General features: G+C 45.7%; 1 protein-coding gene across 1 annotated transcript in view; it reads left to right on the top strand.

Moving 5' to 3' along the window:
• The first annotated feature begins 722 nt into the window (after positions 1 to 722).
• The window catches only part of dnah2 (dynein, axonemal, heavy chain 2), a 29,667-nt gene continuing 15,405 nt past the window's right edge, over positions 723 to 14,984 (top strand). The window contains exons 1-45 of the mRNA XM_030089312.1: positions 723 to 802; positions 889 to 1,050; positions 1,162 to 1,396; positions 1,523 to 1,633; positions 1,854 to 2,092; positions 2,179 to 2,370; positions 2,440 to 2,597; positions 2,802 to 2,889; positions 3,045 to 3,253; positions 3,341 to 3,470; positions 3,577 to 3,645; positions 3,857 to 4,056; positions 4,161 to 4,307; positions 4,408 to 4,564; positions 4,766 to 4,875; positions 4,984 to 5,113; positions 5,416 to 5,604; positions 5,712 to 5,862; positions 5,976 to 6,168; positions 6,349 to 6,549; positions 6,770 to 6,926; positions 7,166 to 7,340; positions 7,420 to 7,583; positions 7,766 to 7,927; positions 8,211 to 8,314; positions 8,591 to 8,747; positions 8,938 to 9,020; positions 9,163 to 9,343; positions 9,441 to 9,579; positions 9,807 to 10,024; positions 10,161 to 10,241; positions 10,363 to 10,488; positions 10,731 to 10,841; positions 11,082 to 11,270; positions 11,422 to 11,525; positions 11,705 to 11,894; positions 12,425 to 12,605; positions 12,717 to 12,844; positions 13,014 to 13,166; positions 13,249 to 13,374; positions 13,502 to 13,720; positions 13,898 to 14,015; positions 14,324 to 14,460; positions 14,557 to 14,694; positions 14,817 to 14,975. Coding sequence (XP_029945172.1) covers positions 755 to 802; positions 889 to 1,050; positions 1,162 to 1,396; positions 1,523 to 1,633; positions 1,854 to 2,092; positions 2,179 to 2,370; positions 2,440 to 2,597; positions 2,802 to 2,889; positions 3,045 to 3,253; positions 3,341 to 3,470; positions 3,577 to 3,645; positions 3,857 to 4,056; positions 4,161 to 4,307; positions 4,408 to 4,564; positions 4,766 to 4,875; positions 4,984 to 5,113; positions 5,416 to 5,604; positions 5,712 to 5,862; positions 5,976 to 6,168; positions 6,349 to 6,549; positions 6,770 to 6,926; positions 7,166 to 7,340; positions 7,420 to 7,583; positions 7,766 to 7,927; positions 8,211 to 8,314; positions 8,591 to 8,747; positions 8,938 to 9,020; positions 9,163 to 9,343; positions 9,441 to 9,579; positions 9,807 to 10,024; positions 10,161 to 10,241; positions 10,363 to 10,488; positions 10,731 to 10,841; positions 11,082 to 11,270; positions 11,422 to 11,525; positions 11,705 to 11,894; positions 12,425 to 12,605; positions 12,717 to 12,844; positions 13,014 to 13,166; positions 13,249 to 13,374; positions 13,502 to 13,720; positions 13,898 to 14,015; positions 14,324 to 14,460; positions 14,557 to 14,694; positions 14,817 to 14,975 — 6,819 coding nt within the window. The 5' untranslated portion in view covers positions 723 to 754. The remainder of the gene's footprint in view (positions 803 to 888; positions 1,051 to 1,161; positions 1,397 to 1,522; positions 1,634 to 1,853; positions 2,093 to 2,178; positions 2,371 to 2,439; positions 2,598 to 2,801; positions 2,890 to 3,044; positions 3,254 to 3,340; positions 3,471 to 3,576; positions 3,646 to 3,856; positions 4,057 to 4,160; positions 4,308 to 4,407; positions 4,565 to 4,765; positions 4,876 to 4,983; positions 5,114 to 5,415; positions 5,605 to 5,711; positions 5,863 to 5,975; positions 6,169 to 6,348; positions 6,550 to 6,769; positions 6,927 to 7,165; positions 7,341 to 7,419; positions 7,584 to 7,765; positions 7,928 to 8,210; positions 8,315 to 8,590; positions 8,748 to 8,937; positions 9,021 to 9,162; positions 9,344 to 9,440; positions 9,580 to 9,806; positions 10,025 to 10,160; positions 10,242 to 10,362; positions 10,489 to 10,730; positions 10,842 to 11,081; positions 11,271 to 11,421; positions 11,526 to 11,704; positions 11,895 to 12,424; positions 12,606 to 12,716; positions 12,845 to 13,013; positions 13,167 to 13,248; positions 13,375 to 13,501; positions 13,721 to 13,897; positions 14,016 to 14,323; positions 14,461 to 14,556; positions 14,695 to 14,816; positions 14,976 to 14,984) is intronic.

The raw sequence follows: 14,984 nt of genomic DNA, 5'->3' as shown, positions 1-14,984 counted from the left end.
CGGTGGTGTTTCACCTCAACCTCTTCAGCAGTTGTACTACTGATGAGCTGGTTGTTATTGTAATTCTAACGACTGTTCAGTTTCACCTCAGATTGTTAAAATCTTTTTGCATAGTGCTCAGGATCAGCCAGGATTACTCTGGATTATGATTACAACAGCACATCATCTGCCGGGTAAAACTAACCTGTCTCAGGAAGAGACGTTGCTATGAATGCTTGGCTGCTGTCGGCCTGTGGTAAGTTTTCTGACACCTGCTTAAAACCCAAAAGTTCAGAAGGATCGTGAGGCCTTGGAGATGATGCATAAGGAGCTATTTTGGTAATTCTTCCCAATGTGCAACGTTCAGATATGTGTACACTGGGTATAGAGTGATTTATTGTTATAGATATTTGATTATTTACCAAGAGTTTGACATCTGTATCCGTATCCATGAGCATCCTTATTATATTAATATGTGTGAATGTTGATGGATAGATGGAAACGCTGAACAGAGACGTCCATCACAATACAACTTTCCCACACATCGAACGATATAACACAATAAAATATAATATAAATGTAATACATCTTGGAGGTGCACGTCAGACGGCGTCGACGTAATTGGTTCGCGTGCGCGCATAATTGCCTGTTGTTGCCCAGACAACCAAACGTTTCCATGGTAACAGCCAGCCAACAACTGCACGTTAGAGGCGAGCAGAAAAAAAAGAAACAAACGGACCTGAAATATTTTCTTTAAAAAAGTTTTTTTAATTATATGAAATTCAAACAGATGGAAGAGGAGCACGCCAGCGCAGTTCGTTCGGTAAGACCGAATTATTTACATCCATTTCCGCACCGCAGCTGTTACAACACGGACTAACCGGCTTCTTTCTGTCTTCCTTCCTGAAGTTGTTCGTCCGCTGCGCGGCGGTCTGTGGGGTGACCGAGGAGTCATGGACGGAGGAGAACAGACGGACTTTGGACCAGTTCATCGCGGACACTTCAGTCCGAACCCTGGCGGTTTACACCGGAACCAGCGGGCTGCGGGTGGAGTTCTCCATGCCGTTACCGGTACAGACAGCACTTTTATAATGAGAATAAAACACACTAAAAAAAAAAAGTTTTACGCCGTTATCTTTTCTTCCTATCTCACTCCATTTCATGTAAACATTTGTCGGAAAGGGGGAACTTGTGGGGCAGCTGAGTTACTTCATCCGAAAGCCCGGAGCCTTCATCACAGTGGAAACGTTCGATGGAGCCGTTCTGTTCGGCACCGTGCGGGGCAGCGCCACCCAGAGGCTGCTCGGTGACATGGCCTGTGTGCACGCCCCTGCCGTCACGCGCTGCGCCTTCAAAGAGAAACGCATCAAGGACGACTACATGAACGAAATGCACTGCTTCCTGGCGAACCTCACGGGTAAAATGATACCTTTGCTGCAGTGATTTCCTAGTTGTTGGTTCAAAACATGATGAACACAAAGCACATGTTGCAGCTGTCATAGTTGATGCCTCATCATGACTCAGTATTTAAAATCTTGAATAGATGAAGTGAGTAAGAAATCTGGAGATACAGTCCTGTACATCCCACTGGAGGTTTCGCTGTACAGTCCTCAGGAAGCTGTAAAGGACAAGAATCTCGTCGAGAGATTGGAAAGTAAGCTCTGCATGCATATTCTCTACATGCAAAGACATTTTGATAAAAGGTTTGTGGGTTTCACTTTGAAACAAAGTGCAATATCGAGGGCTCTTCTTAAATTGACGATGAGAAAAAGTTTTGATTTGATCATACTTAATATAATACACCCTTACTTTCTCCTAGAACCATCATCTTTTGTATTTCCCATTCCATGTCTCACTTGTTGTGTCTGTTGTAGCTATTGTGATCCACTGGACGGAGCAGATCAAGGGGCTTCGTAATGCCCAGCAGATTGTGAAGATGTGGGACAGGAGTGGTCCGTTGCAGGAGATAGCCTTCTGGAAGGATCGCCTATCGAAGCTGCTGGACATTGGGCAGCAGCTGCAAAAGCCAGGTGTCAAGGACATCACGAGCATCTTGCAACTGGCCAATTCTCAGTATGTGGAGCGCTTTTGTAAGCTGTCCATGGACATACAGGTAGGGACAGTCTGAGGGGGGAAAAAAATGATCTGAACAAAAGATCACTGCTACAGATTTGTGTGTTTTCTGTGTGTGCTGTCCAGGAGTGCACCCTTCAGGCTCAGTCAAACCTGGCCTTCCTGTCCATCCTGAAGGAGCCCTGCGAAGAGCTTGACCAGCTGACGCTGAGACAAGTTCCATCGAAGCTGAAACACATTATGAATCTCATCAGGATCATCTGGGTCGAATCCCCCCACTTCAACAGCAATGAGAGGATCATCGGTCTCTTCTGCCAGGTATTAGGACACCGTTGGAGCATCCGTGCGTTACAGTTGACTGAGGTTTGAAATATATTCTTGTTCCAGATGAGCAATGAGATCATCCGCCTGTGCTCCAAAGCCATCTCTCTGGACAGAGTTTTCAAGGGCTACGTCTTCTCCAGCAAGCAGATCCTGGATGAGTGCATGCAGTGCTGCACGTCCTGGAAGGAAATTTACCTGCATACTGCGAAAATTCACCACAAGTAACTGAAATTTTCCTATGCAGACAAACACACCGCTCAAAGAAAGTCATTAAGTTCAGTTTTATTGATTCAATACTGCAAGAAACATACATTATTGTATTTTTTTTTAAATATATGAGGTTTCAGTACAAAAACATTTCATATCTTCTTCCACAACCTGTGTTTCTTGTTTAACAGTGTATTTTTTCTGTGTCTTTATGTCAGATATTCCCAACAAGGTTGGGTTTTAAACAAAACAAACTTTTTTGAGGTGATTGATACTTTCATCCGGAGGCTCACAGACCTGATTGAGGTTAGATTTTTATTTTCTTGCCCACAGCCTCATATTACCCTGGACACACATTACACATTATCATCCTTGTCAGCTTGAGCTAATATTGTTGAGTCTTGTGCAACAGTTCCTGGTGACGTACCACATCCTGACTATGGGATGTTATTTTCTGTCAGGTGTGTGACTGTCAGCACCAGTTTGCCCGTTGGGAGGATGGACAGCAGAGGCCTCTGCCGATCTTCGGCGGTCACCAGGGACCGACGTTCACCCAGAGCCTCCTGAAGATAGAGAGCATCATCCACTGCAGCCTGGGCAACCTGCGCTCTGTCGACAAGCACATCCTCGACGTCAATTCACACACCGCTTGGGACAATGAATTCAGCAGGTTGAATTATTCAACACGTTAGCCATGCGATTATATCCATGGTTATATTAAACTGGTAGACTGTAACGTGTGTGTCTTGACCAACAGATTTTGCGTAACAATCAAGGGCTTGGAAGTACAGACAAAGGAACTGATGACTTCAGTGTTCAAGACGGCGAACACTTTTGAGGAAGGAGTTCGACTTGTGGACATTTTTAGGCCGATGTCTGTCCGAGAGGTGTCTGTCTTACACACACGTCCTTTAAAGCTCTCAGTTATCTTTTTTTAATTGTGCTTTGACTTTTTGCATCTCTGTTTGTATCCTCTCGTGTGATTCGCCGAAGGCCTTTAAACGTGCTGCCAAGGAGACGGCAGAGGGAGTGTACGACATCTTTGAAAAGGAGGTCAAACTGGTAATGAGTGATCTGGAAAAACCAAAGTGTGCCGACCACATGCCTCGTGTAGCAGGCCACGCCCACTGGTTACTGGCCCGCAAACATTGCTTAGAGAGTCTCACCAAGGTAGTTAAATCCATTTAAACTTTGATGTAGAATAAGTTTTACATGCCACCATTTAAGAATTGCGCAGACTAAAGAAAAATGATTTCTCATCCTGACCCTCCAGGTGCTCGAGAAGGCTTACTTCATGCCCGACCCCGACAGCCGCAAACTGGACCAGACAGTCCAGGCTCTGGAGGAGACGGTGATGAAGAGCTTCAGAGAGTGGAGCCAGAAACTGGACGGACAGTACCTGAAGAGGCTGGAGCAGCCACTCCTGCTGCGCTGCAGAGACGGGACTGCCAAGCTGAGCATCAACTTTGACAAGTTGGTTATTGCTGATCAGATTTCACACTCTTCATAATCCATCTTAATGTTCATACATGCTAAATCTCTTTTTTTGTGTGATTTTCCAAATGTTCTTTATCCAGCACCCTGTTGAGTCTTTTCTCTGAGATCCAGTACTGGGAACGACTGAAGTTTGAGATCCCTCATTGTGCAAATGACATTTACCAGATGAAGGACGACCTGAGGATCCTGAGGGAACGAGTGCTGCTGCTGGTCAAGGACTATAACGGGTCTGAGATATAAATCTGTCAGATAATGCTGGACTTTCCACTCTTTTTCCAAAATCCCTCATCTGCTGGCTCTCTGTCCTGTGTGTATTTTTTGTTTCAGGATCATTGATGCGCTGTCTGTCGAAGAGCTGGGTCTGTTTCGGGAGAAAATTCGCTTAATTGACAAGAAGATTCAGCCGGGTCTGGTGAAGTTCCTGTGGCTGTCGAAAGGAGAGTCTGACATCTTCATCCGTGACTGCCTCCTGCACGTTGGAAAGGTTGTAAAGCCTAACTCACCTCTTAAAGATCTGAAACTGGTCCCTCTACTGGCCTTTAGGATTAAATGCGGCTACTGTGAAGAGAACCTCAACTAGAAACTCTGCTTCTTGCTTATTTGGCACGTATTTTACAGCCACAATGGAATATGTTCACTGTATAACTTACTTGTCTCCACTTTTCTTTTCGTCGTAACACTGTAGGTCCAGTCAATAGTCGATGGCTACAAAGAATCACGTCTATCCATCTCCAAACTTTGTTGCCAGATGAGTGAAACACTGCTGGTTCACCTGGATGGAAAGACTGTGTACAGGTAACAGATGATATGGGCATGTAAAGTAGGCAGATTATACAGATTAAAGGCTGGTCGACGTGGTGCAGTGGGGAGTTCATCTGAAGATGTTACCTTGTTGAACATCAGGAACCTGGAATTCGAGGACGACCAGAAGGCTCACCAGCGAAGCTGTCTCCACATGCTGCGCTCAGTACACCACAGTATTGTTAATATCATGACCCAGATCCACAGCGTCTTTGCAAATGATGGACAGGAGGTGTGTGCTGTGCTGTTTTTTTGTCACATCAGTCATTTGTAGAATTTAACTGAGATGCAAGGTGGATTTATGAAAATAAATGAGGTTAACTTTCATGTTAATACACTTCGAGATGCTTAACTGTGATTCAAGCTTCATGAGAGAGAAATATCTGGATGAACAAAAATAAAATGTTGAGAAGAATTATTAAAATAGGATACAATTTAGATAAAAACAATCTTACAAATATTACTAATGTCCATTTTATTAGAAGCTCATTGCAAGATTTTGTTAATGATTTGCATGTTCATTTTGTATTTAAGGTCCAAGAATGTTGGGTGACCTACACAGAGAAGGTGGATCAGATGATCGAGGAGGCCCTGCGGTGCAACATCAAGAACTCCATGAAGAAGCTTTCCAGAGCCGTCAACGGAGACAGCAGGACGACGCCAAACCCCCTGTTTAAAGTCCTCGTCACTCTTCGCCAGGCATCTCCTCCAACCACTCCAAAGGTGACGCTGTCTGCTCATGTTGAAGTGACTTGGAACCTTCTTCATACCCATTAAGAAAAAAAAAAAAAGAAAAAAGAAAAAATACAAACTCGTGTGTGTTTTCACAGGTGTCTCTTGAGTTCTCTCCAAGTCTCGGAAAGCTCACTCAGATTGTCAACGTTTTGCCCCAGCTCATTAACATCGTCTCAGAATTTGAGCGGCTTCCTGAGCTTCTGTCCTGCAGGGAGACCCAGGGGAATCAAATTTACCACAACATAGGTGCAAACCTTTTTTTAAAAGCCGTACACACACAGTACAGCATGAGCTGTGTGTGATGCCTGTCTGTGCATCGACTCCTATGTTCAAAGTCACCCTGATGTTTGATCCCACAGAGCAAGACGAAGAGATAAAGAAGATTCAGGCTGCAGTTAGCACAGGAGTGACGGCCAATGCCAGCCACCTACAGGCTTATTTGAAGACCTGGGACAAATACAGGAACATCTGGGAGGTCAACAAAGACTCTTTCATACAACGCTACCGAAGGCTCAACCCATCAGTGTCTTCCTTTGACGCAGACATACACAGGTGTGGTGCAGTCGAACACAGTTAAAAAGAAACCTGTCCATATTTTGTCAGTGTTTCCCAGCGTGAGTTAAAGATTTCTGTTGTAAGGTGGAAACTTGCATGCTTTTTGGTTTCTGTTGAGAGTTGTAAACGGCATTAATCTGCCTCGTGTCTGTTCTTCTCGCGTCTCGTTTCCACCAGGTACACAGAGGAGGCCGACAGTGTGCAACAGGAGGAAAGTGTATTCACTGTTCGATTCGTCGTGCTCGACTGTTCGCCACTCAAGTCCTCTTTGGTGCAGCACTGCAACGAGTGGCAAACCAAGCTGACCCAGCTCCTCAGTCACATGGCCAGCACTCGCCTCCAGGAACTCCATACGTCCCTGCAGGACAGCGCCAAGAGGTGCCTGTTGGGTTCAGTAACTTTCTTCTGCGGTGGAGAAGAAAGAACTTTATTGAAGTTGTTTTTGTAATTTCTTTATGCCTCTGTTAGTTTGTGTCTTTTATCATCACATAACAGCTTTAAAGTACGAATCAACTCTGTCTAAACAGTAATCACAGTAGTCGAGGTGATAAAAGCTGAAGTGATGTGATATTTTGTGTGTCTGATGGATTATGTCCAGGCTGAAACAACCTCCGCAGACACTGCTGGAGCTCAGTGAGAGCCTGAAGCTCTTGGAAAGTCTGCAGGGCAGTTCTGCCAAGACAGAGGCTCAAATTCCTCTCATCCACGAACAGTTTGCCATCCTGGGCAAATATGAGGTCCCAGTGCAGCACACTGTAAGTACGGTGCTTGTCATTAAATCGATATATATGGATATATGGAGTGAGTGTCAAATATACGGTCTATTTACTTTGCATAACGTAAAAACCTCTGGATTTTTTTATTTACCCTCCCTGACATTTCACCGGGAAGAGGCCATATATCTTCTAGATCGAGAGGGTTTACAGCATTTGCACATATAAACGGTTGCAGAGGTGCTTCCTCCTATTCTTATCATGTTCTACTGTTGCTGCAGGTGCAGGAAATACTGGAGGGGCTGGATGAAGAGTGGGTGTGGTTCCAGCAGGTACTGATTGACAGCGACATCATGCTGCAGAAGCACAAAGAGAAGTTTAAGAACGGCCTCGTCTCCTCTTCGGAAGAGCTCAAGAAGAAGGTTGAGTCCAGCCTGCAGGAGTTCAAAGCCAGAGGTCTCACACTCCCTCTCATTCATTCAGAACACTCTGTGTGTGTTTTTGTTAAGTTCTGTTTTCGTATTTGTGTACCCAGGCCCTTTCGACAGTGCTCTGGCCACTGAGTCGGCCTTTCAACAAATAGCCGAGCATCGCAGCCAACTGGAGGCCCTGAAACAGGAAGAAGATAGCATCCTCACTGGACTGGGCTTCTTCAAAATGGAGCAGAAACCCTCCAAAAGCATCCGCTTTCTGGAGAAGGTCTGACAATGTCACAAACACAAACATGACAGCAGTTAATGCAGAGCGGTTTGCTTTAGGACTTGGTGTGGTCATTTGGTTTATGTGTTTAAGACATTCAGACAGAATTTTAATATTGACATTGTGTTTGATGACTGATCATTTCTTTATGCATATCTGTCTTTGAACATATCACGGAGCAGGACATTGAGCGGCTGCAGCAGGTGTGGGATATCACAGAGGAGTGGAATTCCAAGTGGCTCAGCTGGAAAGGAGGCCAGTTCGCCGCTCTGCAGACGGAGAGCCTGGAGAGCACGGCACAGGACATGTTCAAGAGGCTGCACAAACTCCAGAGAGATCTCAAGGTCAGCTCCGCCACAACAGACAGCGGTGCTTCCTGATGCTTCAACCGTAATATCTCACCTGTCGAGGAAATAGAAAGTATAATGTGGAAGACATGTTTTAGTACAGGGTTACTAGAGCCTAAACTGTCCAGGATATCTGCTGGATGGGAGCATGTTTGCTAACCCACCCTCAGGGAGAACAGGGAATATCCACACAGGAGACCTCTGAAACCCAACCCTGACCTTTAACCTTGGGCTGCTATGAGGAGAGTGTCTGATTGATGTGATGTCTGTCTCCTGGAAGGATAAGGAGTGGGACATTGTGGATTCCACAAAGAAGAAGATCGAGCACTTCAGGAAGATCATTCCTCTCATTGCTGACCTGAGAAACTCCGCTATGAGAGACAGGTACTGACTCTCGTCACGTCGGAACCTTTTTGACTGTTTAGTGAAATCTCACTCGACAAGACAAGAGGAGCACAAACTGCATGAAGACTATGGGAACCATTTTTAATTGTAACAGATCTTAGATGAAGAGCTCTTAGTGTGCTGTACATTAGTGGCTCCTGGCTCGGTGAGGGGAACTGGAAAGTACGACCTTCCCTCCTTTTTATTTTTCGTTCTCGATCTGACCTGCGGACTGTCTTGAGACTAACCGTACTGTATCTGCCACCTCTCTGCCAGGCACTGGAAGCAGATCTGCGAGGAGGGGCAGTGCTCCTTTGACCCCACCAGTCCAGAGTTCACTCTGGAGAAGATCATTTCTCTGGGCCTCGACAAGTATGCTGAAAAAATCAGTGAGATCTCTGGAGCCGCCAGCAAGGAACTCTTCATAGAGCAGGTGGAGTGAGCTTGACGTGGACTCACTGTCTCTGTTTTGCTGCTTCTTTGTATTCACATCACATTCCTAGTTTTCTTTTACTGACAGGATGGATCACACTGCTTTTAGTAAATAGAAAATATTTCTTGTCTGTAAAGAGTGAAAACAAAAGCAGAATTCAAGCTAAAGTTCTTTGTGATTGATGTCAAAGGGTCTGGAGAGCATTTCTAAGACGTGGGAGGAAACAAGTCTGGATGTGGAGCCTTACAAAGACGAAGGTCACTACCGGCTGAGGTGAGACAGAGAATATACACACTCAGAATATTTTCTAGGTACACTTGTACCGTCTCGTGAACACCCGGGCATTGTATTGCCCTCTGGTCACACCAGACACGTTAATGCAAATGGTGTCGTTTTCCCTTGCCGTCTCCCGCAGGAGCACCGAGGAGGTTTTCCAAGCCCTGGAGGACAACCAGGTGATCCTGTCCACCATGAAGGCGTCTCGCTTCGTCAAGCCCTTCGAGCGGGAGGTGGACCGGTGGGAACGCCGGCTGTCCCAGGTGTTGGAAGTCGTCGAGATGATCCTGACCGTGCAGCGTCACTGGAATTATCTGGAGGTCCGAAAGCTTTCTTTTCACTTTTCATCATCACTGTTTGTCGTTTCAATCTGTTCTCTATCCAGTTAATTTTCCTCCTTGTCGTCTTTTCTTTTAGAATATTTTTCAAGGGAAGGACATCAGAGAGCAGCTGCCTCACGAGTGTAATGAGTTTGAAGATGTCAGTTCCAGTTGGAAAACTATAATGAGCCGTCTGTATCAGGACACCAATGCCTTGAAGGGAACACAGCACCCCGGTATACATGAATTCACACAGTGGCTCTCGTCAGTCCAAAATACCTTAAGAAATATTTGCTGTAATACTTTTGAAAGTTATATAATAAACTAGCATTGTTTGAACCGTGCAGCCTATTTCATCTACATTCCTAAATGTAAGATGCAAGTGATAAAATAATCAAAACTAAACTTAATCAACAATAGGAATGATTTTCCCGCCTGTGATCAACTTCTCTCTGCCTCTCAGGCTTGCTGGAGAAGCTGTTGGAGATTAGCGCCAAGCTGGAGGAAATCCTGAAGGCCTTGGACATGTACCTGGAGACCAAGAGACAGATTTTCCCCAGATTTTATTTCCTTTCCAACGACGACGTGCTGGAGATCCTGGGACAGTCGCAGAATCCCGAGGCCATGCAGCCTCACCTGAAGAAATGTTTCGACAACATTAAGAGCCTGCACATAGAAAAGGCACGAACTCAGTCTTGCGCACGTTCTCAGAGGGAATATGACTGGAAAGTTAGGAAAGCTGTTGAAGGGGAGAAGGGGGTTGGATGCATCTTTGACAAATCTATCCCTGTTTCCGTGCTTTGTTTTCGTTTTGTAGGCATGTGCTGAGGCAATGTGTTCTGCCGACGGAGAGGTGGTTCGGTTGGACTCAAAGGTGCGACTGGACCGACCCGTGGAGGTAACCCAGTCAGGATTGTGACCGTCAGTTCAAAATGTTAAATACAATCTATTTACTGGTGATAATTGTTGCCTTAACGAGGATATAAATTGAGAATATCTTGCTTTTTTTGTGCATGTAGATGTGGCTGTGCGACATAGAAAGTGCCATGCGTCTTACCCTGAACCACTGCCTGAACAACTGCCTGGAAGATCTGAAGAAGTTAACAGGAGGGAGAGAAAAATGGGTCAAGGAGTGGCCTGGACAGGTACATTTACCCGGACTTCTTCTTTCAGATATCCTGACTTACAAAATCCTTAGAAAGGCTGCAGACTTTTCAGTCTCTGATTCACAAAACTTTAAAGGAAGCCGGCGCTGTTCAGTACATCTACTCTCACCAACATACAGACGCAGTAGGATTCAGAATGAAAACAATGAGCTGCTGTGTCTGTAGCTCGATTTAAATAAAGATCGAACAAAGTGGCCTAAATGTGTTTTGTGCTGTTTTAGATGTTGATCACAGCCAGTCAGATCAAGTGGACCACCGATGTCACCAGAGCGCTCAATCTCAGTAAGGAGAGGGCCGACAAGGCTTCTCTCAGGGTGCTGAAGAAGAAACAGGTTTGTTTGACCAAAAAAAAAAAAAAAATCTTAATTTTCTGTAACTTTTTTTTAATGCATTTCCATCCTCTTGCTATCATTTGTTCTCATCTTTTGCTAACATGCCATGGTATCTCTATCAATACTCAGAAAAGGTTGAAGTTTAGACTTTTATCATTTGCAGCATTTGAACATAACTCAAATTGTGTCATTAACTATAATGTAGCCTCCATTAAACTGGAGCAATGCTGTCTTCCTCAGGTGCGCATGCTGGAGTGCTACTCAGACATGATTCGTGACAACCTGCCCAAAGTCCTGCGTCTGAAGGTCGTGGCGTTGGTCACAGTGGAGGTTCACGCTCGGGATGTGATTGACAAGCTGGCAAAGACCGGCTGCAGCGACGTCAATGCCTTCGAGTGGCTGTGTCAGCTGCGGCTGTACTGGGAGAAGGTACCATCTGATTTCTAGCTGAAATTGTGAGAGTTAGCCATTGTCAGGAACCTTGAATATTTTTTCATTATTAAGGCCAGAATTAGCTGATAAGAAATCTCCAAACATCAGTTCAGATTTTCTATCTCATGTTTGTTTGCCATCTCCACAGAATGTGCATGACTGCATAATCCGGCAGACCAACACAAGTTTTAAATATGGCTACGAGTATCTGGGAAACTCCGGACGGCTTGTCATCACTCCACTTACAGACAGGTCACAGTCTATCGATAAGATGAAAGAGGATTTGGCTTTGGTTGATTCTTTCAAGTCACCATAAGCATCTTACTGTTTCAGTTCTATACTTTTTTCTGCATATGTTCTATTTATCTTTAATGTTTTTTTCTTCCCAGTGCCGTTTCTATTGCATTAATGTGTGTCAAACTTTATTCCAGGTGTTTCATGACCCTAACCACAGCGCTCCATCTCCATCGAGGAGGCTCTCCTAAAGGTCCGGCTGGGACGGGGAAGACAGAGACAGTGAAGGACCTGGGCAAAGCGCTCGGCATGTATGTCATTGTGGTGAACTGCTCAGAGGGACTGGACTATAAATCCATGGGACGCATGTACTCCGGGCTGGCTCAGGTAGGAGGGGGCTTTAATGAGATTCATGTCATGTTGACTTAAAGGTGCTGTAGGCAGGATTCCGCATCTCCGCCATCTTGCTTAGGGTTACCTAAGTAAGATGGCGATATGACCCATCTAAGATGGCGATTTGAAACTCAGCACAGCCAATCGTGTCCTGTTTTCTCTGACATTACGCCCTTACGCAAGTTAAGCCCCTCCTACAAGAACGTGCGACGAACGCCCCTCGACCAATCATAGTTAGAGCCTCAGGGGCTCTTCTGATTGGTCAAAGATACCTGGAGCTGTCGAGATTCCTTTTCACCTCAGAACAGAGACAGATGGAAACGCTGCGCCCTCGCGGTAGTGCAATTATGCTACACTCCTAAAGGATTATCAATGGGTACTCTAACATTTAATCCAAAGAAAACGCAGAAAAATTAGCATTGACTAGCAAAATCCTGCCTACAGCACCTTTAAATAGTAAATACAGTAGTGGTTGCTCACAAAGATTTTCACTTGTCTCCTGGTCTTGTGTGTTGTCTGGACAGACTGGAGCGTGGGGCTGCTTCGATGAGTTTAACCGTATCAACATCGAGGTGCTGTCAGTGGTGGCCCAGCAGATCTCCTCCATTCTGTCTGCGCTGGCGGCCGGACAGTCCAAGTTCCAGTTTGAAGGACAGCAGATTCAGCTGGTCAGGTCATGTGGCATCTTCAGCACCATGAATCCTGGTAAGAAAACGCAGCTGCACTGACACTCTGCCAACTCTGTTACCGCAGTCATTTTCAGAGGATTCAAGCTGCTGTTTCTGACCTTTTTCCCTCCATTTGTGTCCGCTGCAGGTTATGCTGGTCGCACGGAGCTTCCTGACAACCTCAAGTCCATGTTCAGACCCATTTCCATGGTGGTGCCAGACTCCACTCTGATAGCTCAGATCCTGCTGTTTGCAGAGGGCTTCAACAACTGCAAGGTACAACTACCAGGAGCACAAATCTGTAGGAACCAAGAAACTGTGCACGATTAAACTTTTTATGAATATTATTATTGTGTCTTTCATGACTGACTTGTGTATGACTGGCTGAGACGTGTTTTATTTTCCATTCTTTTTCTTGACAATACGTCTGTCTTCGCTGTCACAGCTCCTTGCGAAGAAGGTGTTCACCCTCTACTCCTTGGCAGTACAACAGTTGTCTAAACAGGACCACTATGACTTCGGCCTCCGTGCGCTCACCTCGCTGCTTCGCTACGCTGGACGGAAACGCCGCTCTGAGCCCAGTGTTCCCGACGAAGGAGTGAGTCTCGCTTAGTCGGTCTCATTCACTGGATCGTCTGCCTGGAACATGAGTCAGTCTTCTCTTCTGGTTTTGTTCTCAGATCCTGTTGATGGCGATGAAGGACATGAACATGGCGAAGTTGACCTCTGTTGACCTGCCACTGTTCAATGGGATCATCCAGGATTTGTTCCCTGGTGTGGACGTACCTGTTATTGACATGGCTCAGGTCAGTAGATAATATTAACATACTGACTGCACTGCTGTGTGCACATGACTAAATCCATTATATCTTAATTCAAAAGAGAAGCTCTTGCCAGTGACTGACTTCCGTCGTCGTGTTTCGTCTTCTGCAGCTGAAAGAGGCCATCGAGGCGGAGCTCCGCCGGAGCGGTTTGCAGGTGACGCCCTTCACCATGACCAAAGTCATCCAGCTCTACCAAACAATGAACACCCGACACTCCACCATGCTGGTTGGCAAAACCGGCAGCGCTAAAAGCGTTACTTGGAGGACTTTGAAGAATGCCCTCACTGCCCTGCACCATAAGGGGGTTCCTGGCTATCAGCTTGTCCAGGTGGGTGTAGATCTGTAAGGAAATAATGTTTTTATAGGCCCCAAAGTGGTGTAGTGGTCACTCTGACCTTACAAATATTACTATGAACCTTAAAAACAGTTACTGACTTCTTAATCAAAATGTTATTGATAGTGACACTGATGTAGATCTGCCACCATCCTGCATGCTCCACAACAGGACTATCCTCTGAACCCCAAAGCGATGAGTCTGGGAGAGCTGTATGGAGAAAACGACCTGTCTACTAACGAGTGGACCGACGGAGTTCTGTCCTCCCTCATGAGATTAGCCTGTGCAGGTACCGACACAACGCAACAGCTTCATGGAGCAGAAATGAGGATGTCGTGATACACTCCAGCTGAACTGAGAACGTCGAATGAGCAGAGCTTTGCCAGCTTCCTCAGACAGCTGTCTTACAGTTGTCCTCATCACATCTACACTGTTATATCAGTCATCGTTGATCAAGTTGGAAGTTCTGGGAGAACAGTGCAGATCAACAAAACTGCATTTTTTTAATAAAGAGTCTTCTACTTGTACTTCTCTACAGACATTTGTAACTCATTTTTATACGTCTCCTCTCTATACCTGCCTCTGTTTCCCCTAAAGACGAGAAAGCAGACGAGAAGTGGATTGTGTTTGACGGGCCTGTTGACACTCTGTGGATTGAGAGTATGAATTCTGTGATGGATGACAATAAGGTGCTCACACTCATCAACGGGGAGAGAATATCGATGCCTGAGCAGGTGAGAACAGGAAACCACACCGTTGGTGTCAGGACCAGACAAGATTAACCGACAGCATAAATGAACATGAAAACCATTTTCACTGTTTTGTCTCAGGTGTCTCTGCTGTTTGAGGTGGAGAACCTGGCCATGGCCTCTCCCGCTTCAGTGTCTCGCTGTGGAATGGTCTACAACGACTACACCGATCTGGGATGGAAACCTTTTGTTCAGTCCTGGCTGGACAAGCGAGACAAAGTAGGATGCAGACACTGATAATCGCTCACAGAGAAACGCAAGATAACTACCATCCTGTCCCATTTCCCAGAACTCTTCACCTGCTCATCTGCCATCCTCTGTCTTGGTTCCTTTCTCTACAGGCTGAAGTGGGACACTTGAATCTCCTGTTTGAGAAATACATAGAGAGCACTCTGAGCTACAAGAAGACTCATTGTAAGGAGCCGGTCCCGGTCACTGAACTCAATGCTGTCGTCTCACTTTGCTGCCTGTACGACTCCCTGGCTACATCCAGCAGTGGGGTATGACAG

Source organism: Salarias fasciatus, chromosome 4, assembly GCF_902148845.1.
Source record: "Salarias fasciatus chromosome 4, fSalaFa1.1, whole genome shotgun sequence".
In the NCBI taxonomy this organism is placed as follows: domain Eukaryota; kingdom Metazoa; phylum Chordata; class Actinopteri; order Blenniiformes; family Blenniidae; genus Salarias; species Salarias fasciatus.
Note: the sequence above shows the minus strand (reverse complement) of the source record. Positions and strands in the feature narration are given on the sequence as shown.